The sequence below is a fragment of the Malaclemys terrapin genome, chromosome 5 (assembly GCF_027887155.1).
Source record: "Malaclemys terrapin pileata isolate rMalTer1 chromosome 5, rMalTer1.hap1, whole genome shotgun sequence".
Taxonomy (NCBI): domain Eukaryota; kingdom Metazoa; phylum Chordata; order Testudines; family Emydidae; genus Malaclemys; species Malaclemys terrapin.
In genome coordinates, this window is record NC_071509.1 from 30,283,747 (window position 1) to 30,308,651 (window position 24,905).

Here is a 24,905-nt window from a genome sequence, read left to right on the forward strand (position 1 = left end):
TAGGAACTCTGATGAGGAGGAGGTGTCCGAGTAGTGTAAGGATTTCAACTGTACTTTGCCCATGCAGTTTCTTTTAGTGGTCTTATGCACCAGCTATCGTTTTTATTCAGGCACCAGTTATCATTTCTGTTCAGGAGAAGCCCATGTGTCAAATAATAGGGGCCTTGTCAATTAAGACTGGGGTGCATTGATTAAACTGTCTAATATATTTTCATTAATAACAAATGGTTTTTGTTACCACTATCACTTTGTTTCTTCCAGGGCCACTCATTCTCCCTGGGATTAATAAAATAATCTAACCGAGAAGTGCCAATTTTAGTATGTCATGGTTGTTAGCGTAGAAAGGCAGAGGGAGAAAGATGGTTGAATGCTTTTAGCTTTTGTCTTAATAGCACTTCTACAAAGGTGGCCTGTAAATATTCCCACTTATGGGCTACACCCCCCTCAGCAACTCCTTTTGCCCCAACTGTCCTGAGTTTGGGGACCTTCTGTTGTTGTTGGTTTATTTGTGATATGATAGTACCTAGATATCATCATTAGTAATAAGGGCCCCCTTGTTCTAATCATTGTACAGACACATAATGTAAAGACAAATCTTGCCCCAAAGAGCTTACAATCTAAATATATTATGAGAGACAACAGGTGGAAATAATGAATAGATGGGGGGAATGCAAGATACCAGTAAGACAATTATGATCAATGTAATCCAACACAGGAGCTGCCTAGCCGTTGGTGAGTATCTTGTAGCTCTTATAGCAGAGTTGAGCTATAAAGGCGAGATTTGAAGGAAGATACAGTAGTGGCTATGCTGATTTTTGGGAGAGCTCCTCCTATGCATAAAGATTGTAATTGGAGGAAGAATGAAGGTGTTGAGGGGAAATTTGTCTATGGGCAATGAAAGATGCTTTTGTTGATAGAGCAGAGGTAGGGGTTGACAGCTCAGTAACATATAAGAGATAATAGGCAGCGTGAGGCTAAGCCAGAAAGAACCTTAAAAGCGAAGGCAAATAGTGTTTGATGCAGTGGAGAAGAGGCACCAGTGGAAGGATGCAGAAACGGGGATGATGTGGTTGGAGCCAGAAGCCAGGGTGTTCTTTGCAGTGGCTTTTTGAATGGATGAAGAAGGGGAGAAAAACAGTTCCTATTGGGACCTGTAACCTTTGATTTATGTGTTCCCAGTTAGTAACTTAAAAATAAGGAATAAAACCAAATGGAATTCTTTAAGGTTTGAGCCTCCAGAGTATTTACAGCTAATTTAATGTAGTGGAGGTCTGTGAATGGTACTGAGTGCTAAAATTGAAAACTTTATTTAATATAAAATATTTAAGCAAACAGGCATTACAATATAACCATACACTGTGTTTATACTCTCATTCTTAGATGAAGTACTGCATTTAGGGGTGATCAATCACTAATTGAGGAGAACGGGTATAATCGTTTCTCTCATGGTACCTTGATAGTGGATGGGTGTTGTCTAATCTAAAATTAGTGCACTACCCTTTTTATAATCAATTATAATAATACCCCTTAATTAATTAACATTAAGTCCACATTTTAATCATAATTAAATATATTTTACTTTCACATTAGCTATTTAACATTAATTGTCATTTTAGTTAACATTTGTGTAAATACCATACCAGTAACTATCAATATAGATAGCATTTTACAGCATCTTAACATTTTATCTAAAACACTTGTAAAAACCAGTTAGGACCAAAACATGTTTACAGTATAACCAGGAATTGTGTCCTAATTTATCTTCAACTTGCCTCTAAATTGTCTCACTTTACGTTACTCATATTTTACCAGGCCTCACTTAACTATTGTCAAGCCTGTTTTTACAAAATAGATTTTTGTTTGTTTCTATATAAATATAAGCAAGCATCATCTCTATAGGCTACAGATGAGACAAGGCCTTACATGTTTGAAACTGAGATTATAAAAGGATCTATGATCCTCAACCACCTCAGGTCTTTTTTTTTTTTTAAGTTAGGTGCGGGTATATAGACCTTCACTCCATGCCAGCAGAGCACTTTTTTGGTGTGTGGGGGTTGTGGTGCTTTGTTTTTTGTTTTGTTTTAGCCTCAAATATCCTGATAGTTTACTATCATTATTGGAGTTTTGATATCTTAGATTATAGTCTAAAGAGTTTCTAGATAATTTGGTGGGCATAATAAAAGGAGTAGAAGGAAGAAAGATGATAAAAAGATAGAGCAGAGTAAGGCGAAAGAAAAGCAAGCAAAGGTGTTAGAAATAACAGTTGTGCAACTAGTTTGACTGGATGTAGGAATCAAAGGGAGAATTTCTATGGGTCTGTGCTATGCAAGAGCTCATGATCATAATGGTCCCATCCGTCATTAAAATCTATTAATCATAGCATTCAATTAATAAATTTATACCAATGTAAAACAAATATTTCAACAAAACTGTCATGTTGTTATTTGAACATTCCCTAAAACAGTATTTCTAAGAGAGACATTCATGAGATCTATTGACTGATCAGCAGTTACTGTACTATTAATTAGAGACATGGTGCTACATGGCAGGTAAAGTCTACCAAGCAGATAAGAATTATACTGCTCCAATCCCCTTGTTCAGTTGTAAGTTCATAGATTCCAATGTCAGAAGGGGCTATTGTGATCGTGTAGACTGACCTCCTGTATAATGCAGGCCACAGAACTTCCCCAAAGTAATTCCTAGAGCATATATTTTAGAAAAGCATTCAGTCTTGATTTTAAAACAGCCAATAATGGAGACTCCACCATGAACCTTGATAAAGTGTTCAGGGGTTAATTCCCCTGACTGTTAAATATTTATGCCTTATTTCCAGTCTGAATTTGTTCCAGTCATTGAATCATGCTATACTTGTCTCTGCTACATAGATGAGTCCATTATCAAACATTTGTTCCCCATGTATGTTCTTAGACTATAATCAAGTCACCCCTTAGCTTTTTCTTTAAGCTAAATAGATTGAACTTCCTGAGTCTTTCACTAGAAGGCATATTTTATAATCCTTTAATAATTCTCATGGCTCTTCTCTGAACCCTCTCCAATCTATCACTATCCATCTTGAATTGGGGACACCAAAACTAGACGCAGTATTCCAGCACTGATCCCACTAGTACCAAACACAGACGCAAAATAACCTCTCTATTCTAACTCAAGATTCCCCTGTTCATGCATCCAAGGATTGCATTAGCCCTTTTGGCCACAGCATCGCACTGGGAGCTGATTATCCACCATGACCCCCAAATCTTTTTCAGAGTCATTGCTTCCCAGGATAAATCCACCATCTTGTAAATCTGAATGCTTCTGATAGCAGCAGGAACACTGGCGCACCTGGGCAGTCAGTAAGACCAAAGGTGAAAAATGATTGTATTTACTAGCAGAGGAGAGAAGAGAACTGAAGAGCAGCCCACTGTATACATAATTAAGGCTACATTTTAGTCATGGGTATTTTTAGTAAAAGTCATGGACAGGTCACGGGCAGTAAACAAATATTCATGGCCCGTGACCTGTCCATGACTTGTACTATACCCCTGACTAAATATTGGGAGTGCCGTGGGTGCTGGGGGGGGCCCGCAGGTGCTGGGGGCAACGGTAGCCCGGGGCTGCTGCAGGGGGCGGCAGCCCGAGGGGTGCTGTGGGTGCGAGCAGCTCGGGACCCCTGCTGATGCTGGGAAGGAGGGTTGGCAGGGCTGGCAGGCTCCCTACCCGGCTTCTGGGATAGTGACGACATGTCTCTCCCTAAGCTCCTAGCTCCATTCACTGCCAGCTCTGCAGCTTCCATTGGTCAGGAACTGCAGCCAATGGGAGCTGCGAGGGCAGTGCCTGTGGGTGGAGGCAGCACGTGGAGCTAGGAGCTGAGGGAGGGATATGTTGCCACTTTGCACCCCCCCCCCAGGTAAGCACTGCCCCTCCCGTGTCCCAACCCCTTGCCCTGAGCCCCCCACCCAAACTCCTGCTGCTGGGTGGGTGGGGTGGACTGTGACCCAAGACTGCCCCAGCAGCAGCCGGTGCGATTGGCCCAGGAGCTGCCTGAGCTCCTCGGGCAGCCCAAGAGCCAGCGACACCGGCCGCTGCAGAAGACACAGAGGTAACAGAAAGTCACAGAATCAGTGACCTCCATGACAAACTCACAGCCTTATACATGATATCTAATAATTGTAATCACTTTTAAAACATAAAATAGCTGGCTCAATGGCTTAGTGAAAATACAGCTACTCTGTGGGAGATCTGGGTTCTGTTTCTTGGACTTTGGATCACTGGGGACCAGAAGAATTGCAGTAGTAATTATCAGAGGGGTAGCCGTGTTAGTCTGAATCTGTAAAAAGCAACAGAGGGTCCTGTGGCACCTTTAAGACTAACAGAAGTATTGGGAGCATAAGCTTTCGTGGGTAAGAACCTCACTTCTTGCATCTGAAGAAGTGAGGTTCTTACCCACGAAAGCTTATGCTCCCAATACTTCTGTTAGTCTTAAAGGTGCCACAGGACCCTCTGTTGCTTTTTAGTAGTAATTATGTCAGTCTTTACCTATGTCAGTTAAAGAGTCAAATATGATCCTGGGAATGGCTGTCAGCCCTAACAAAGGACAAACTTGGTGGCTCAGGCTAAAGAGAAAATCGAAAGTCTCACAATGATCACTCAAGCAAATTCAGAATTTGTAAGTGTATTCTTTGAGATAGTCAAGTTAAGCCTGTTGTTTAGCTATATGAATGCAGAGAACTACTAGCCGCAGAATAAATGAAGTTGGACCGAAGAGTGGGAGAACTTTATATAATCCTTTAAGAATAATAAAAAGAAATTTCCAACTAACTATTTGCAATGTGTAAGGAAAGTAGAACAGTCAGAAATAACTAAACATAGTGTATATTTTGACCAAAACAATTGCAAGTAGAACACTTTGGAGGAAAATTCTGTATTTTCTATATGCAGAAGACCAAGAAGAAAAAGAAAAGAAAACAAAGTCAAGACCAAGAGGAAGAAGAAGCAGAGGAGTCAGAATATGGTGAGGAACCAGTAAAACCCATTCTTCCTAAGCTGGCTAATAGGCTGGAGGTAGAGCAACAAGTTAGAGAAAAAGCTGTTAACATCAGGAGGAAACCTGGAGAACCGGTTTTAATTCCTGAGTTGAGCCTGACGGGAAGTGTAACTCCTAATGATCTGTGCCCCAGGTAAGATTGCTCTGAGACATTTATGGTTCTCTACAGATTAATTTGTCATTTGTTATGTTAGGCAGGTGAGGTAATATATATTTTTTCTTTTGGTGGAAGGGACAAACTTTCATGGTTCACAGATCTCTTTCTCAGGTCTTTGAAGCTTGAAAGCTTGTTGCTTCCACCAACAGAAATACATTACCTCATCTTCCTTGTCTCTCTCATATCCTGGGACTAACACATCTGCAACACTGCAAGTACTTATTGTTTTGTCATTATCAATCTTCTGTTTGAATATTATTTATTTTATTTATTTATATTTAATTTAAATTAATTCAACTTTAGAAATACATTCTGAACACCCTGCTTAGCCTAGCTATTGGAATGTTCAGCATCTTCTTTCTAAAGTTGGTATAATTTTATTAAGTTCCATTGTAGGTCACATTTAAGATCCTGCATATATTTTAACGTTGGGCAAAATCCTGCAGGTTCCTCCGTGGCCAAGGAGGGCCCTACATGCAGTGGAAGAATTGCAGTACCAATGTCACTAGAAAGAACAGGTTTAAAGTTGAGAGGCCATTCACTGAACTTTGGTAGCTCTTTATGTATCATGGAGTCCAGCTCTGTGACAGCTCCCTGTGGGAATGAGGATGAGTATCTGTAGATGCGCTGAGGGAGTGTCAGGGAAATGTGGTGGGTCCAGTGGATCAGTAAACTGCACAGATCCACTGACCACGAATCCTTTAGAGAGGGAGGAACAGTGGGCCATCATCACCTGTACAACTATGAGCTGTTGTAATATCTGTGGCCTAGCTGCATATGTTAAAAATGTCACACACACTCCACTCAAACCAAATACAAAGTCCCTTTATCTCAGGCTGTGGGCAAGATACTTAGGGACAGAATCATTTTCACAACCCAAAGTTAAAGGGAAAGGTGCCTCTGCATCTGTAACTCATGGAATGTAGCAGATGCCAGCCTAGCCCCCTCCCATGTAAAGTGTATAGATGCACAGTCTTCACAGATTGTTGACCCTCTGGTTGACTCCAACTCCTCCCCCTGTATTTTCCTGTTCCTACTACAGCCCAATACTGGGGCTTTGTAGAGGTTTTGGGGATGTTGGCAGTGACAGACAGCGAAATCCAAGGCAGAGTATGGGCAGCTGTGCAACTAAAATGTAGCCATTACTACAGACCAAGGACTATATTAGCTTCTGTAGTCACTACATCTCCCCACTCCCAGTTGAGTTTTGTGGCCAGTAGATACTTGCAGGCAATAGTCCTTATTCCTCTGCCTGCCCGCAACACCCAACACCCCTAAAAATCTAAATCTAAATTAATGGAGATATCCCATCTCCTAGAACTGGAAGGGACCTTGAAAGGTCATCGAGTCCAGCCCCCTGCCTTCACTAGCAGGACCAAGTACTGATTTTGCCCCAGATCCCCAAGTGGCCCCCTTAAGGATTGAACTCACAACCCTGGGTTTAGCAGGCCAATGCTCAAACCACTGAGCTATCCCTCCCCCCAATCCCCTCCCTCCCTATGCACTCCTCTTCCCAGCCTCACTCATGTAGTGGAGCCACAGTGGTTAGTCTGCAATTTTGGGACTTCCACAACCATGGAGGAGGTTGAAGAATTTCACCAAATGTGAATGTTTTTTGTTTCCCCCCACATCAGTTATGTATACAAACAGCCATTTTTGCAGTTGATAGATGTTAAACTAAGGCTGCTTGCCTTCTCCGTGGTTTAGGCCACTATGAGCACATCACACCTGAGCCCAAGTCCCTCCATAAGCTCCCAGGCAGCTTTGAAAAGGCTTTTCCACCATAAGAATAACACGCACAACATTGACACTCCCGTCTGCCCAAAAACCTCCAGTCAACAAATAAACAAAAAATGGCCCTGAAGGAAACCAACCTTTTTAAAAATTATTTAAATCTTAAAAAAAAAAGTAAAAAAATAAAAAACAAGCAGACTTTTTACACTTGAAAAGGGAGAAATGTCAAAGACTCCATGAAATCCACTAGAAACTTCACTCACTATCAATGTTATGTGGAAGGTGCTCAGACACCATGTGACAAGCAGTAGATAGAGAGAGAAGAAATTTACACATTGTCAGTGTTTCACAGTTTAACACAGATTATTTAATGGGTTTCAATGTCTTAAACTGTTCCATATCAAGGTTATGCAGAAAATAGCTTTAGCATAAACCATTCCTGTTGCTGTTTCTCTTTCACACTGCCAGGATATTTTAGATCCTGACTGCTTTTGATATTGTTTATAATTTGTGGGGGAAAGAATTTTCACTAGATGAACAGGTCAGATTTTATCTCCACTTGAGGCTTCTTCATATAACAGTAAGAGGCAAAAGTTTATTATAAAAGCTTTTTGCATGCATGAGAAATCAAAGTAACTGTGGAATTCCCAAGTCATTTTCCTGTGTAGTGATGTTTCTATAGAGTAATTAACTGGCCTATATTTGATTTTGTCTCTTGCTTTCTCTTCAGTAATCAGACTCCTATAAAATACCCCAAAGAGTAAAGATATTTTGCACAAAATCTCTCTTGCTACAATTTATGTTTAACATGTTCACAGGGCAGAAGTTTTAAGACGAGAAGATGTAAAGAAACGTTCAGTGTTTTTAAAAGTCCTTTTCAACACTAAAGAAGTGTCGAGGACCGTCACCCGGCAAATAAGCTCAGACTTCAGAGTTCATTTTGGACAAATTTTCAATTTGAAAATATTCAATTGGCCAGAGAGTTTGAAACTTCAGGTACATAATTCTTTTGCAAGGACTCCTCTATGAAACAAATATTAAAAAGACCATTTTAATTGGTTTTATGCTTTTACTCTGTATTTTTTTTAATAGCAGCTAGAAGGTTGTAAAGCATAGGTTCTCCAGGGTCTGAATTGTTCCCTTACCTCAGCTATAAGTGACAAAGATCTAACTTGGCATTGTGTTTTTAGCCCTGGGCATGTATTGGGAGGGGAGAGGGCCAAGATTTGTCCCTTATCTCTTGGTCTGGACAGTGTGGACTAAGACTCAGAGAAGAAATTAAAACATCTTTTAAAAATACATTTAAATTAATAGGTTCTGGCTAGATTCTAGGTTTCAAAAGGGAAATTAATAAATGATCAAATTATATGGTTCAGTAGGTAAGTGAAGCAACTTTTTTACTTTTAGAGAAGCTGTGGTTTACATCACAGATAAAACAAATATGATGGTCTGTTCTACTCAGGAAACTCTTGTCCACAGAATAAAACTACTGGACAATTTGAAAAAATGTAGTACTCTTGATCAAGTTGTTAACTTGAGTTATAGAGAAGGATGCACTCTCTGAATTCTGAGAACTGCTTCATTCACTCGGAAAAGGGTAATTCAATAATGTAATGAAGCAGACAATAGCACACTTTTAAAATCCTATGTCTAAGGGGTGCCTAATGCAACATTTATCATCCAGGCTGTCTTTTCATGATACAGTTAAAGGTACACACTAGCCTCCTTTCTTCCATGCCCACTTGTGCCACCCACCCTCTTGCACAGGGACAAGGTATAGTTGCAGTCCCTTCTCTCAGTGTAGTGCTGAAACTGACCCTCCTAGTACTTCTTTGCTGCAAACCAACCCAAAGGGGACCAGGAGGGGAGACAGGGCCATGGCACATGGTCCTGTGGAGCTGGCCAGGCACATTGAGGGAAATAGGCTGCCCTGTCCTAAGGGCTGATATAGTGTACATGCTCTCATTTGCTGGTAGCTCAGTAAAGGGTTGTATCTTATGAGACATGGTCCCTCCAGTAGCTTCCCTGGTGTGGGGTGTTTCTGCCACCACCAAGTTGGTCAGTAGTTGCATATTGTGTAGGAAGGTAGTAAGGATTTTCATTAAAGGCTAGATGTTGCCCTAAATGCCATCAGGCACATGAGATGCGGAGGGGACACTCAGCAGCCAAAGTTGACCAAAGGGATTTTTATGAGTCAGCAAGGATTCCTCCTGGGTAATCCCTTAGAAAATAATATTGTCCACTACTTAGTTATTGCTTTAAACACTGTACATGTGTAAATATTTAAATCATTACTTATCAGTCTAGTATTCCTCCACCTCTTAATCATGTTAACTGCTTTTTTTCCGAACACCCTCCAACTTACTTATATCTTGTAGTAATGAGGCACCCAGAATTGAATGTAGCATTTCACTACTTATGTCTTGCTTATTTCAGATATATGAAACAATGGGACTCAGCAGCACTAACCTGTTAGCAGAAATGTTTATACCTGTTCCTGAGACTACAGTTCTCACTGGTAGAGCTCGTACAGAAGAAATAGAATTTAGCAGCAACCAGCGTGTGATGTTGGACCACGAAGGAGTTGGGAGTGGTATGGATTCTTGCTTATTCTCAGTGGTGCTTGGATTAGAATGTTTTACTCTTAGATTGAGCCCAACATATTACTTTTACATAGTTTTAGCCAAGTAAATAAAATATATTTCTGTATGTTAAGAATGTTCTGCTAGTCTCAGGCATAAAGCATAATTCAATCAAGAGCATTTAGAATCTCTGAGACTGAGTTATATAAAACTGTCCCAGTTCACATTACTAGCTAAATTTGTGATGGGATTTTTCTTTGTCCTCCTTTGTGAAATACTTTTAGTTTTTATGTAATAAAAAATTATATGATTTTAAAAGGAGTTCTATTTGTTACTTTTCACTATGTAAAAATAGAATCCTCTCTAAAGTTTTTACTTAAGAAATATACGTAGTGGGGCAGTATGAGCTAGTATAAAATCAGCATGGCTCCACTGACATCACTGATTTACAGCAGCTGAGAACCTGGCCCTGTAAAATATATTCTTGTGTACTAGTTTTTACTCTTCCTAATTGGTTTGCTTACACACTGTAAAAATGCTTTATCACTTTTCTTGACTTCCAACAACATTAAATCCCAATAACTTCTTTTTCAGTTGGTTCCCAAAGTCCCTGCACTCCAGGCTCCACCATTTTATTATTTTTTATTTTAGTAATAAACATTTATTTAGTACTATAATATTGCACGGTATTTTACAGATTCTTTAGAGATTAACAAATTACTTTAACCATGTCCCAAGGAGTTTCCAATCTTAAATTAGACAAATGTGGCACATGAAGATAAACTAAAGAGAGGAGTAGAAAAATGGGGAATTAAGGTAAAAATAAAAATAATAGTGAGAGTCGTATTGTGAAGTGAGTGACTCATACGTGTCAGTATTTTGCAATAGAGACTAGGGTAGAGCAAGAGAGCAGGAGCAGCCTACACAGGAGTGAAGTCAGTGGTGGAAGGCCAGGTGAAAGATGTGGGTGCTGAGCAGAAGAGAGTGAGTGGGTTGAAGGCCACTGAGCATGCTGGATATACATAAGGCTGTACAATACATCATGGTTCCCTGGGGGCTGACTTTTCAACCATATGTCTTTTGATTACCATTCAGGAATGAAACCTTTTGGAAAAGTGAGAGCCTTCTAATAGTGGTTCAGTGTGCAGTTAGGGAAACAAATTCTTCCAAGAGTAGGTGTTGGTGCTAGTTGGTGTTAATAAGCACATTCTTTTCACAGATACTGAATTAGTGTTTCATAAATCACAATAGGATACTGCAACTTTGAAACTTACAGGAAAGATCATTGTATATGTTGTTTTTCTCCTGGTTGTAGGTGTGCCATTTTCATTTGAAGCTGATGGTAGTAATAAGATTACTTTAATGACTTCTGGCAAAGTGTCCAATAGTGTTTCCTGGGCAATTGGAGAAAATGGAGTACCCTTAATTCCTCTAGTATCACAGCAGAAAACAGGGATTCCAAGGTAATATGCTGCAACGACGTGTTGAAAAATTTAATATATTATGGTATTTAAATTATTTGGAAAATAGGTGATTTTTAATAATCAAACAATAACTGTCATATGGCTTTTTAAAATACAGAAACTTTTTTCTCTTATGCAACGGATATAGAGATAATATTTTGGGTAAATATTTTAATTAACATTTTAATCTTTTAACATTTGGTTGCTAGACAGCATAAAATGCTGAAAGAAGTGGCAGCTGATGCCTTCATTATTATAATGGCCAGATAGCAAACTAGGGTCAGTGTCGTTTTTTCTTCTTGTTTCTTGTGTTAGAGTGTGAAGAGAACATTATTGGTAATCATCACCAAGAAATACAACCCTTATACAAAATACATTATGCATACAGTCTGTCTACTTTAAATGTCATTCCTATCATGGGTTGAGAGAAACTAAACCGTAGGAGTTATAAAGAGGGTAGCACAGGAGTATTGTCACTGTTGCTCTTATTAACTTAATTGGTTAAAAATAAACCTGGCCTCAATCCATACTAAATTTACTTCCCAGCCACTGGTCCACGTGAGCCCTGGAAGCCTGGTAAGCTACAGAAACTAATCCCTGATCTGTATAAGAAAATCTCCCATATCCTGAGGCTGCAAACTAGGCATTGTGGATGGCCCCTTCCCAGTGGTGGTAACTTTGGTCACTTCTGTATAATTCCAATTAACTGAATGGAGTTACACCATGGATAAATATGGCCCTCTGACTCTGCCATCAGCTCTTGGAAATTATATTATGTGACTTAACTGAGCATGCTCAGCGTTTTCCCTGTCTTCTTAACATGGGAAATAGTTCTTCCCAGTGGTAATCCATCCGGTACTCTCTTTGACCCAAACTGCAGCCAAGAAAGAAAGTTATTCTAGATTGATTAGCTCGTACTTACTGTATGGTGGGAGGTTGAAAGATCGTTAGTAGCATGAGGCAGTGGCTCATTTATATGATCTCTGTTACTTCTGTACAATTGTGCAGCAGAGTTTTTTAAAATATGAATGAATGCAATGCTCATGAACAGTGCTGCATTAGCTGAAGTCCTTTGTTTGCCCATAGAACAGGTAAGGTCCATGCCTACCAGTACCATGGAACTAGGAGTGCAGGCTGCCCCCTTCAAACCTGATCTGGAGAGATCACCTCTAGGAGTGAGAGGGTATTTTGGCTATATACCCAGTCAGTGCTTGACCTCTGCTGAGCCTTTCAAAAAGGAGGCCAAATGTGGTGTGGGGGAGGGGTTCCCATAAATTTGGGCTGTCATAACTTTGCTCCTGAAAACAATTCTCACAACCTCCCTTTATTGCATCTTCTTGCTGCTGTTTTATAGAGGAATCACCTGATCCAAACCAGGTGTAGCTCCTTTCATAATCAGGGCTCACTAGCCATTAGGCCTACCAGCCCTTAAGGGCAAACCACCCTGTTACATTCAGGGTACGCTGTGAAGATGCCCATACATACATATAACTTCCCTTAGTGCTAATGGAAGTTACCGCTGTTTGTCTCTTGTTGCACAGAGGATCTATCATTCCAAAATGTAAAATATATTTAATTCCAAACACTTTCATAAACCACCATTCTGAAAATTCAAAAGCTTGATTAATTCCATAACAAAAAGCCTTCATGGTATTGTCATGGTAATTCATTTTACTGTCCTTTTCACAAAAGAAAACATTGTCTTTTTATAGATCATAAATATTTGTAGCAAAAAACACCACAATTCACGAAGAGAAAAATGCCAAAAGCTTGCTTGCTTTCTTATTGCGAGTGTGCGATTAAATTTCATATTTCCGAGTGGTGGAATTTGCAGTCAAAGTATTTTTTTCCAAAAGATTAGTCTTTATGTTTATTATATTTCACTGATGAAAAAAAATCTGAATCCTTTGGTATCAACTGTCATTTCAGTGCTTTAAAAAATATTGATGCCGTTGCGTCTATTGGCACATCAGGCTTAACTGACATGAAGAAACTAGCCAAGTGGGCAGCAGAAACAAAGCTGGATCCAAATGACCCAAAAAATGCAGATCTGATGCAGTTGATAATGGTAAGAGGCTTTAATGAAACCATTTTGTTGAAATCTGGGATTTGCAAAAAGAATTATGACTTTTAAAGGAAGTGAAAAAAAATTATCTGCTTTAAACACAAAAAGTAACAGTTCAATTCTACATGTAGTTGATTTGCAGTGCTGTTTTTTATGTTTAGCATGACATGTTGGATATTCCTAACTTGCCGTTTTCCCATAAATTTAGTATCAGTCACTAAATTAGTGGATTTTAGAATCCTTAAAAAAAAATTAAAATCTTTTTTTGTACCCTAAGCATTAAAACATAGATTGGATTCAGTAACTTTAATTTGTATGACACTTTCATGCTAACTCTGTCCCTAAATGCTTAATGTAATTACAATGGTCTCGCTGAAAGCCATTATCTTGCTCCTATTGAAGTCAATGGGAATTTTGCCATTCACTTAAAAAAATAGAATTAGGCTCTAAGTGATCATAACAACATACTCTTGCGTTTGTTTAGAGGTATGAGATCATCAGGTTCATAATTGAAACCAGGGAAAAAGTATGCTTTTTTGGCTCTTTTTAGATCTATTTTAGTTTTCCCTCTCAGTCTTTGTTGTTGGATTGTTTAGCTATGAGTAGTAACAGTCGATGGTACACTTCACGTTTCTCTTTCATTTAGAAAATAATCTCCCAATTGATTTTTTTGTTTGTTTGTTTGTTTGTAAAAGAGTAAAATGTTACAGATCCCAGATGCCATCACATTAGGAAGCATACATGTACATCTAGAGCCCATGGTCTCTGCCAGAACGGAGCCTAAGCTTAAAATGTGTAGCGTTCAAGCCAGTCTGGCTGGTTCTATATAATCTGGACGAAGAGATGAGAGGACAATCAAACCTTTAAACTGGATGTGTGGTTAATTTTTACACCCCATCTTCAGTAGGAGGGTTCATCAACATCATCAAGTAATGGTACAAGGTTTACACACTGTCTGCTTTATGGAGATTCTGAGTTAGTAGAGTTTCTCTGTGCATGAAAATTATTTTTCCTTTATTCAGTAAGATTTTCCGGGCAGGTTGTTTTCCCAGAATAGATCATTAGTTTGGTTAAAGAGATTTATCTTTAAATCACCAAACAGTAAATCACAATCTTGAAAATCTGATGACATAATTTGAGATTTTTTAAGACACTGATTTTCAAAAGTCACACAATGACACAATTTACCTTACATTTTTTTAAAATTTTGATGGAGTTAATTTAACAGTGACATTAATTATTTTTTTAAAAAATAAAAGAATCTACCTCATCACAATTTTGAAATGCATTCAGATGCTGAGCTGCATTTTCTGTGTCTCACTATATGATCAGACTTGCCTTCTTGCTGGAAGTATCATTGGAATGGCAACTTTAATTGAAAGATAAGACAGAACCATTCACAGGGATGGAGAAAATGAAACATGGTATTTCTAATAAATAATGCAAACATGAATTTGATATTGGGCACTTGATTTTGAAATGTTAAGTTAGTTTTGCATTGATATACTCATTGATTTCAGTGGTGTTACACTTGTGTGAAACTGGTGTAATGGAAAGGGAATCTGACCATATTTTTAAATTAAATAAGTATGTATGTCGGACCAAATTGTGAACCCCCTCTCCCCTGGGGAGCAGTTGTTTACACAAGTAATCCTACTGGAGGAGATGACACTGCTCAAGTGAGTAACAGCTCATTAATGGGAATGAAGCATTCACAAACTGCTCTTAGCTACCTCAAGCCTCAGTCCTGCAAAGACTTACATATGTGCATAACTTTAGTAAAGTTATACATATGAGTAGGGCCCTACCAAATTCATGGTCCATTTGGGTCAATTTTAGGGTTGTATGATTTTAAAAATTGTAAATTTAATGATTTCAGCTATTTAAATCTGAAATTTCAGTGTTGTAATTGTAGGGATCCTGACCCAAAAAGGAGTTATGGGGAGGTTGCAAGGTTATTGTAGGGGAGGTTGCGGTACTGCTGCCCTTACTTCTGCACTGCTGCCTGCAGAGCTGGGCCCTCAGTCATCAGCTGCCAATATCTGGCCGCCCAGCACAGAAGTAATGGTGGCATGGGCTGGCGGGGCACTGCCTTCAGAGCTGGGCGCCCAGCCTGCAGCCGCCGCTCTCTGGCCACCTAGCTCTGAAGCAGTGGCGGCTCCAGCCACCAGCGCTCCAAGCGCGTGTCTGGGGCGGCAAGCTACGGTGGCGGCCGTCAGGCTGCCTTCGGCGACATGCCTGCAGGAGGTCCACCAGTCCCGCAGATTCAGCAGCAATTCGGTGGTGGGTACGCCGAATCCGCAGGAATGGGAACCTCCCACAGGCATTCCGCCAAAGGCACCCTGCCTGCCGTCCTTGGGGCGGCAAAAAAACTAGAGCCGCCCCTGCTCTGAAGGCAGCAGAAGTAAGGGTGGCAATACCACAAACCCCCTAAAATAACCTTGTGATCCCTCTGCAACTCCCTGTTGGGTCAGGACCCCCAATTTAAGAAATACTGGTCTCCCCCATGAAATCTGTATAGTATACAGTAAAAGCAAACAAAAGACCAGATTTCACAGAGGGAGACCAGATTTCACGGTCCATGATGTGTTTTTCATGGCCGTGAATTTGGTAGGGCCCTACATATGACTGTCTTTGCAAGATTGGGGCCTAAATTATTATACTGTACCATAGCTTCAGTTGTCACAACAGTTATTACAATATTTTATATTACATTTAAATTGTGAATGAATTAAATTCCACTATATTCTTACTAAAAACTAAGAATTATTAAAAACCTTATTTTAAAATATTAAATATTGATGTTATATTTTGGCATATTCAGGCTGGTTTTGGTTACAATGGGGCTCTTGGCAATATATCTAATGAATTAGTCAACCCATTGAAAAAATATTTATGGACATTTTTCACTCTGAATTGAACTTTTAATATTTACCTTTGTTATTTAGGTTGCCACTAGTGGAGATGCTTGTGTTCCTGGTTTCTTCAGACTGGAGCAATTGCAGCAAGAGTTTAATTTTGCTTCAGATGAGGAACTTAACAGATCAAAAAGATTCCGACTCCTACAACTCAGACACAGAGAGGTGGCAGAGTTCCGTAATTATAAGCAAGTCCCTTTACTTGAAAGAGAAATAACTGAAAAACTTTTTGAGGTAGGTTGTTGTCTGAAATTATTTAAATTATGGTCTTTAATAAAATATTTATCAGTTTTATCTTCAGTAATATTTGGCTTGATAAAGTCAGTTCCTCATTACTTTGAGGGCCAAATTCTACCCTGACTTCAACTGCATTGACTCCAGAAGGATTACACGGAGTGTAACTCAAAAAAGTATTTCACTTTAAATATACCTCATGTTACCTGAATCTAGAATTTGATTGTCTCCTTCCAAAGAAATAGCTGCTGGAACAGACTCTGGAGGAAGAAGATGTAAGTGGAGCTGCACTACGACAATTTCCCCTATCCACCAGTCTATTTGGAATCCTCTTTTAAAAGAGAATTCCGAACATGAAAAGTCAAGAGAGGTTGTGCAAAAGTTAATTGAGGCACCAACTTTATTAACTTTTGTCCAATTCTTTGGAGGGGCTAAAGAAAACAGTACTACTGAATTGAAGGAAATATTGGGGGGAACAATCAAGCCCATAGTGTTTTCTTTTTCATGTTTTATTTAAACCATCCTTCTTCTATGATCCTGGGTCTCTGATGTCGTTTAAGGTTCTTCAGGTGACCTCTGTACCTTCCCACCCATGGGATGCACTGGTGGTATAACTGAGAGTCGAACATTTCGTAGCAGTGCCTGTTAGAGTGCTCTCCTGCCCCTCCTTTTACTTTTATTGAACATTCTAAGGATGAGGCTATAAAAGAGTTTGTGGCACTCCAGCCACCTCAGTTCCTTCCAAATGTCTCAGCAGGTGGACCAAGAACCTCTCCAGGCTGGATCCAACCTCTTCAAAGACACTGTACCTTAGTTAGATTTCTTAATTAGTTAGTATTAGTGTTAGAAATTTTAGTTTTGTTTATTTTAAAGAAGCCTTATTGAGGGCACAAGAACAAACCATCCCGATGTGCAGAAAGAATAGCAAATATGTCAGGCGACCAGCTTGGCTTAACAGTGATATCGTCAATGAGCTTGAACTCAAAAAGGAAGCTTACAAGAAGTGGAAATTTGAACAGATGACTAGGAATAAAAATATTGCTAGAGCATGCAGGGGTGAATCAGGAAGGCCAAGGCACAATTGGAGTTGCAGCTAGCAAGAGATGTGAAGAGTAACCAGAAGGGTTTCTACAGGTATGTTAGCAACAAGAAGAAGGTCAGGGAAAATGTGGGACTCTTACTGAATGGGGGAGGCAACATAGTGACAGATGTGGAAAAAGCTGAAGAACTCAATGTTTTTTTTGCCTCGGTCTTCACAGACAAGGTCAGCTCCCAGACTGCTGCACTGGGCAACACAGTATGGAGAGGAGGTGAGCAGCTCTCAGTGGTGAAAGAACAGGTTAAGGACTATTTAGAAAAGCTGGACATGCACAAGTCCATGGGTCCAGATCTAATGCATCCGAGGGTGCTGAGGGTTACACTGAGTGGCTGATGAGATTGCAGAGCCATTGACCATTATCTTTGAAAATTCGTGGCGATCGGGGGAGGTCCCGGACGATTGGAAAAAGGCAGATATAGTGCCCATATTTTAAAAAGGGAAGAAAGAGAACCTGGAGAACTACAGACCGGTCAGCCTCACTTCAGTCCCTGGCAAAATCATGCAGCAGGTCCTCAAGGAATCCATTTTGAAGCACTTGGAGGGGAGGAAGGTAATCAGGAACAGTCAGCATGGGTTCACCAAGAGCAAGTCATGCCTGACCAACCTGATTGCCTTCTGTGATGAGATAATTGGCTCTGTGGATATGGGGAAAGTGCTGGATATGATATAGCTTGACTTTAGCAAAGCTTTTGATACAGTCTCCCACAGTATTCTTGCCAGCAAATTAAAGAAGTATGGATTGGATGAATGGATTATAAGGTGGATAGAAAGCTGGCTAGATTTTTGGGCTCAACGGGTAGTGATCAACGGTTTGATGTCTAGTTGGCAGCTGGTACCAGGGGCCCCAGGGGTCGGTCCTGGGGCCAGTTTTGTTCAACATCTTTATTAATGATCTGGATGATGGGATGAATTGCACCCTCAGCAAGTTTGCAGATGACACTAAACTGTGGGGAGAGGTAGATATGCTGGAGGGTAGGGATAGGGTCCAGAGTGACCTAGACAAATTGGAAGATTGGGCCAAAAGAAATCTGATGAGGTTCAACAAGGACAAGTGCAGAGTCCTGGAAGGAAGACTCCCATGCACCGTTACAGGCTGGGGACCGACTGGCTAAGCAGCAGTTCTGCAGAAAAGGACCTGGGGATTACAGTGGACGAGAAGCTGGTTATGAGTCAGCAGTGTGCCCTTGTTGCCAAGAAGGCCATTACTAGGAGCATTGCCAGCAGATCGAGGGAAGCGATTATTCCCCTCTATTCGGGGGGAATAAATTTCCATTTCTTGTAAGCTTCCTTTTTGAGTTCAAGCTCATTGAAGATTTCATGGCATATTGGGCTATATTAGTAGAATTACTGGGCTATATTAGTCATCATGTTGTTACTCTTCACATCTCTTGCTAGCTGCAACTCCAATTGTGTCTTGGCCTTCCTGATTACACCCCTGCATGCTCTAGCAATATTTTTATACTCCTCCCTAGTCATCTGTTCAAATTTCCACTTCTTGTAAACTTTCTTTTTGAGTTCAAGCTCATTGAAGATTTCACAGCATATTGGGCTATATTAGTAGGATTATTCCCCTCTATTCGGCACTGGTGAGGCCACACCTGGAGTATTGCGTCCAGTTTTGCCCCCCTCCCACCACTACAGAAGGGATGTGGACAAAGTGGAGAAAGTCCAGCAGAGGGCAACGAAAATGATTAGGGGGCTGGGGCACATGACTTATGAAGAGAGGCTGAGGGAACTGGGGTTATTTAGTCTGCAGAAGAGAAGAATGAGGGGGGATTTGATAGCAGCCTTCAACTATCTGAAGGGGGGGTTCCAAAGAGGATGGAGCTCGGCTGTTCTCAGTGGTGGCAGATGCCAGAACAAGGAGCAATGGTCTCAAGTTGCAGCGGGGGAGGTCTAGGTTGGATATTAGGAAAATCTATTTCACTAGGAGGGTGGTGAAGCACTGGAATGGGTTACGTAGGGAGGTGGTGGAATCTCCATCCTTAGAGGTTTTTAAGGCCTGGTTTGACAAATGCCTGGCAGGGATGATTTAGTTGGTGTTGGTCCTGCTTTGAGCAGGGGATTGGACTAGAGGACCTCCTGAGGTCTCTTCCAACCCTAATTATTCTATGATTCTATGAAAAGTTATTTCTTTTATTTGTTCCCATACGTCGGTACTGACTTACAGATCCTATGACATACCAGGTGTCTGGCTTGGTTGGGGGAAGGACATTCTCATGATCTGCAGCCAGTACTAGTAGGAGCACCTCTTCAAATCTATCACCTCTCCTTCTGGATAAAGATGTGAGATACAGCTCCTGTTAGCAGGGTCAAGCACTGCTTTGGGTCCCTTTCAGTTCCCTCATGCTTGGTTCTGAAAACCCCCTCAGAATCTAGGTCAAAAATTTAGGCCACCGCACTGGGTAAATCTCTAAAGAAGGGCCCGTGTCCTTGATGTACTGAATGTAGCTGTTCCAGATGTTGGTTCCAATTCCTCAGTGCTATAAGCATGTGCTATAATGATAGCCTGGGTACATCACTTGGCTCCAGTCCCTTGTCGCCGACCCCACAATTTGCCCGCCTGGTTTTGACCTGCCCCCTGTCCAATGGTCTCTGTTGATCAGATTCTGAACCGGGCAAGGTCTCTGTGCAGCCAACCAGTATCAAAGGGGCCTTCGTGACAGCCCTTTGTGCAACTGTGGCTCAACACAGACAATGATGCACATTGTTGAGGAATGCCTGCTGACTAGGTTCAGCGGTGGCCTAGAAGAACTGCATCATGCCACTTAAAATGCCATCGCTTGGCTAGATGACTATGCACACGCTAAATAAATCACTTGGCTATGCAGATAGATTCAGATCCAAAGGTTGTGCAGTTACCTGCATACCCATTGATCAGGGGAATAAAAGAAAAGCCTCAGAGCTACTTCCTGATCCAGCTTTCTTGATGGGCAAGAGACAAAAGCTCACAGAGCAGATTTAGATTTTCCCAGAACTTTCACTCCTTCCTAGAATACCTGTAGGCTCACCAGAGAGGTGTGTCTCCTCCTTTTCAATTTTAAGAAAGCCAAGACCATTAGTTTTTCCCTTTATTTACTTTCTCTGATCCAAGATTGGATCCACAATCTGACAGTGAATCAGAGCATGATGGACAGGTTAATTTACCACCTTATTTCTCATCATATGAAAAGAAAGGGTACCCAAGGAAACACTACAGATGCTCCATACAGTTGACATAGACTCTCCCCTCACCCCAGTAGATATTGTGATAAGGTAGTCTGATACAGAATATTGGCAAGGATTGGCAATTCCCTCCCCACACCCCTCTCTTATCCAAGGTCATACACAAGTTATGGACTGACAAATCCAGAATCATCTTGATAGCCCCCATGTGGCCCAGACAAACATGGTTCCCTTACCTGCTGAAGATGACAGTATGCCCACCACACATTCTTCCTCTTCTTCCACATCTCCTATCTCAGGATGCAGGCTAGGTATACCACCTGCACCTGGAAATACTCCACCTAAAGGCATGGCTATCCCATGGTATCAAGGCAATGAAATGAGCTGTTCGGAGGAGGTAAGGACCATACTATTAAACTGCAAACGGTCTACTAAACGATATACTTACCTGCACAAATGGAAGAGATTCCACATATAGTGCCACAATAGACCTCTCCTTTACCAATGGTATTAGATTATATACTGGAATTTAAGAAATCGGATCTGCGAATGTGCTTGATCAAGGTACACCTCATGTCAATCACAGCTTTCCATCACAAAGTTGACGAGTTCTCAGTCTTTGCCTACCCTCCCACTAAACAATTTCTCATAGGTATTCGTAACCTTTATCCTGAAATATAAGTCCCTACTCCACCATGGGACCTTAATCTAGTGCTATGATGCCTTACTAGGCTCCCTTTGAGCCCTTGATGATGTGTTCACTTTTCCATCTGTCGATGAAGGAGTCCTTTTTCATTGCTATCACATCCACATGATGAGTTGGTGAACTTGGGGCTCTAATGGCACTCCCCTACACACAATATTCTTCAACAACAAAGTTATTCTAAGACCACATCCAAAATTTTTACCTAAAATAGCTTTCTTGTTCCACTTGAACCAGCCCATTCATCTCCCATCGTTCTTCCCAAAACCTCATGGGAACAGACGAGAAATGATGTTTCACACCCTGGATGTTAGAAGGGTACTAGCATTTTACATTCAGAGGACTAAACCCTTCAGAAAGTCACCAAAGTTATTTCTTTCTATCACGGAAAGATCTAGAGGCGCCGCCATATCCAAGCAAAGGAACTCAAAATGGATCTCTGGGTGCATTGACCTTTGCTACCATCAACAAGAACTACAACCCCCACTGGGGACCCGCACGCACTCCACCAGATAACTTTCTACATCAATAGTCTTTCTCAACAATGTACCCATCATGGACATCTGCAAAGCTGCAATCTGGGCATCAGTCCACATGTTCACAGAGCACCATGCAATACAGCAGGACTTGACATCAGACGCTCTGCTTGGACTCACAGTTTTATCATCTGCCACGAATACAACTCCGAAGCCCCAGGGCCGGCTCCAGCTATTTTGCCGCCCCAAGCGGCGAAGCGGGAAAAAAAAGATACGGCACTTCGGCGGCAGCTCTACTGCGCCGCTTCATTCTTTGGTGGCAATTTGGCGGCAGGTCCTTCGCTCCGAGAGGGACTGAGGGACCCGCCGCCGAAGATCCGGACTTATCGCCCCTTTCCATTGGCCGCTCCAAGCACCTGCTTTCTTCGCTGGTGCCTGGAGCCAGCCATGCGAAGCCCCTTCTGTCTGATGAAGGGGACTGCTCTACAGCCAACTAAAGTGGAACACTCACAGTGACACTCCTCGAAGAAGAGGAGAAAGTTACTCTGTGCAGTAATTGAGGTTATTCGAGATGGTTGTTCCTGTGGGTGCACCACTATCCTCCTTCCTCCCCTCTACTTCAGAGTTTCCTGCTAGGGACTCTGCGATAGAGAAGGAACTGAGGGGGGTTTGGGCACACAGCACTATGTAACGGCCAGAGGAGGCATGAGACGGGGACAGTGCCTGTGCGAATCAACCAGGTGCTGCTACTGAAACTCTCCAATTGCAGGCGCAGGAATGCAGATTAATCCCACAGGGACAGCCATCTCAAAGAACCTCTGTTACTGCACAGGGTGAGTAACCTTCTCTTACAAGGCAGTTACCCATCTTCCACCTGGGGATGCTGGTAGGATTAAAGTTCTTCTGGCCCTTTCCACAGTGTCTGTATCTCTTGGTCACAGTTTCATGTCAGTTCTTTGGACGGGTGAAAATGACCATTCTCCCTACATCAGGCCGACCACTTTAGACAGTTTATAGTTCTGTGTTTGCCAGGCCTCTTAAACCAGGTCAAACAATATATGCAATTACCCCCAGGGGGCAAAACTTTCCCAGGCTTTTTACTTGCCTTGGGGATTTGCATTATTTACCCCCTAGTTATTTTAGCTCCTGCAAAAAGTCCTGTAACTCCGCCTGGAACCAGGAATACAACCATGAGTTAGCCAATAGTGATATGTATACCATAAAGTAAATATAATAGTCTTTGAATATTCTATGTGTTCATAACATCTGTCACAGTGACCCCCTTGGCATGCCTTAGGTGTATTCCCATTGTAGAAATTTGCAGAGCTGTTAAATGGAGCTCTGTTCACGCATTTACAAAACATTATGCACTATATCTAGCATCCCAGTTGAGTTAATTAGGACACCATGTCCCACCCTCTTCAGATGACAGCACTGCTTATCAAACTATCCCATGATTGGGAAGTGCAAAGGCCACCTGAAGAAGAAATGAAGGTTACTTACTTGTAGCCAATATTCTCTGAGATGGACTTTCATTCTCCGCCCACCTTCCCAGCTTCCTCAGAGTCCTGATTACAATTTTGGACCTGAAGATGCTGTGGAAGGAATTGAGGCAGCTGGAGCATCAAGTCCCCTTTTATACCCTTGCTCTTGGAATGTACAGGAAGGAGAGGGGCAGGAGGGGTGTCAGAATGATCTGACAGATACTGCTATGAAATAACCCACTGTCAGCTGCACCATTAGTACATCCCCATGCGTGTTATGTAGAGTCCATCTTGCGGGTGAGTAACCTTCATTTCTACATTTCTCTGATTCTGTACATCACAAATGTTTTATTAGGCCTTCATTCCATTTTATGTATTTCTTTCTTTCCCTATTGCTATGTTTATTAATTTTTCAAAAACAGAATAAAAAGTCTGAATAATTAATCTAAAAAAAATTGCAGCCAGTGGTTCCTTGCAGTCTGTAGGTTCTACAGAAACTCCTTTGACTGTAATACATAATAAAACTTTGAATACATTTGGCTTTTGTCCTTCTTCCCAGGAAGGCCCAGTGCCTCACCTATGTGATGATACAGGGCCCTCCTGACTGTAGCTGCCAAACCTGGCAATACAGACAAAACCCACAACTACATTTTTCCACTTCATATGAAATATTAGTTCACACCAAAAAAAAAATCAAAGTTCAGTCCTATAAAGGAAAGGATAAAAGGAAATTTTGAAAGCTATTTGTTGTAATTTAAGCCACATGACTGCTGTCTATATTACTGGAATGTGCAACTGAATTGCTACATACTGCATTAAAAAAGTACCTCCTAAAGTCTAACATTTACATTGGTTTACTTTGATCCTATATGTTTATATTAATACATTGCTTACTATTTCCTTATGTGACATAAAACACTAGAAGGGACATCAAATCACAAACTTAATTTTTGTATTTACCCTTAGAACTATGAGAAAAGGCTCCGTGAGAGGGATGTAATTGACAGCAAAGATCACCTAGATGCACACAGAGCTTTAGTTGCCAAGTATCTCCAGAAGGTGAGAAATGCAAAAAGAGTCAGTATTGATCTTTCTTACTAGGTTGTTTGTCTTAGCGATTGGCTTAACAAGAAATAGGACTGAGTGGACTTGTAGACGCTAAAGTTTTACTTTGTTTTGTTCTTGAGTGCAGTTATGTAACACAAAAAAAATCTACATTTGTAAGTTGCACTTTCATGATAAAGAGATTAAACTACAGTACTTGTATGAGGTGAATTGAAAAATACTGTTTCTTTTGTTTATCATTTTTACAATATGCAAATATTGTAATAAAAATAATAATATAAAGTGAGCACTGTACACTTTGTATTCTGTGTTGTAATTGAAATCAATATATTTTAAAATGCACAAAAACATCCAAAATATTTAATAAATATCAATTGGTATTCTATTGTTTAACAGTGCAATTAAAACTGTGATTAATCATGATTAATTTTTTTAATTGCAATTAATTTTTTTTAGTTAATCGCATGAGTTAACTGCGATTAATCAATAGCCCTAAACTATATATTTTCTTGCAAATATAGTGCTTGAAAAAGGGCCTCATTGACAGTCCTGGAATCTGAAGTGCTCTATTTAGCCACAGAATTGATATAGTATAGTTAGGAGGAGTGCAAGCTTCTTCACACTGTTTCATCAATGTGTTTTAACCCTCACTGTGACTCTTTGTTAAGGTATCCAAAAAAATTGTCAATTAGTGCCAGTTATGTTGAGTTCGTAGT

The 24,905-nt window shown here is 40.8% G+C and overlaps 1 protein-coding gene across 4 annotated transcripts in view; it reads left to right on the forward strand.

Annotated features, from left to right (window-relative positions):
* CC2D2A (coiled-coil and C2 domain containing 2A) overlaps nucleotides 1-24,905 on the forward strand; it is a 220,186-nt gene that overhangs the window by 154,796 nt on the left and 40,485 nt on the right. For all 4 annotated transcript variants that reach the window (XM_054029653.1, XM_054029652.1, XM_054029654.1 and 1 more), the window contains 7 exons: nucleotides 4,939-5,177; nucleotides 7,754-7,931; nucleotides 9,372-9,528; nucleotides 10,833-10,980; nucleotides 12,910-13,048; nucleotides 15,994-16,197; nucleotides 24,091-24,183. In XM_054029653.1, coding sequence (XP_053885628.1) covers nucleotides 4,939-5,177; nucleotides 7,754-7,931; nucleotides 9,372-9,528; nucleotides 10,833-10,980; nucleotides 12,910-13,048; nucleotides 15,994-16,197; nucleotides 24,091-24,183 — 1,158 coding nt within the window. The remainder of the gene's footprint in view (nucleotides 1-4,938; nucleotides 5,178-7,753; nucleotides 7,932-9,371; nucleotides 9,529-10,832; nucleotides 10,981-12,909; nucleotides 13,049-15,993; nucleotides 16,198-24,090; nucleotides 24,184-24,905) is intronic.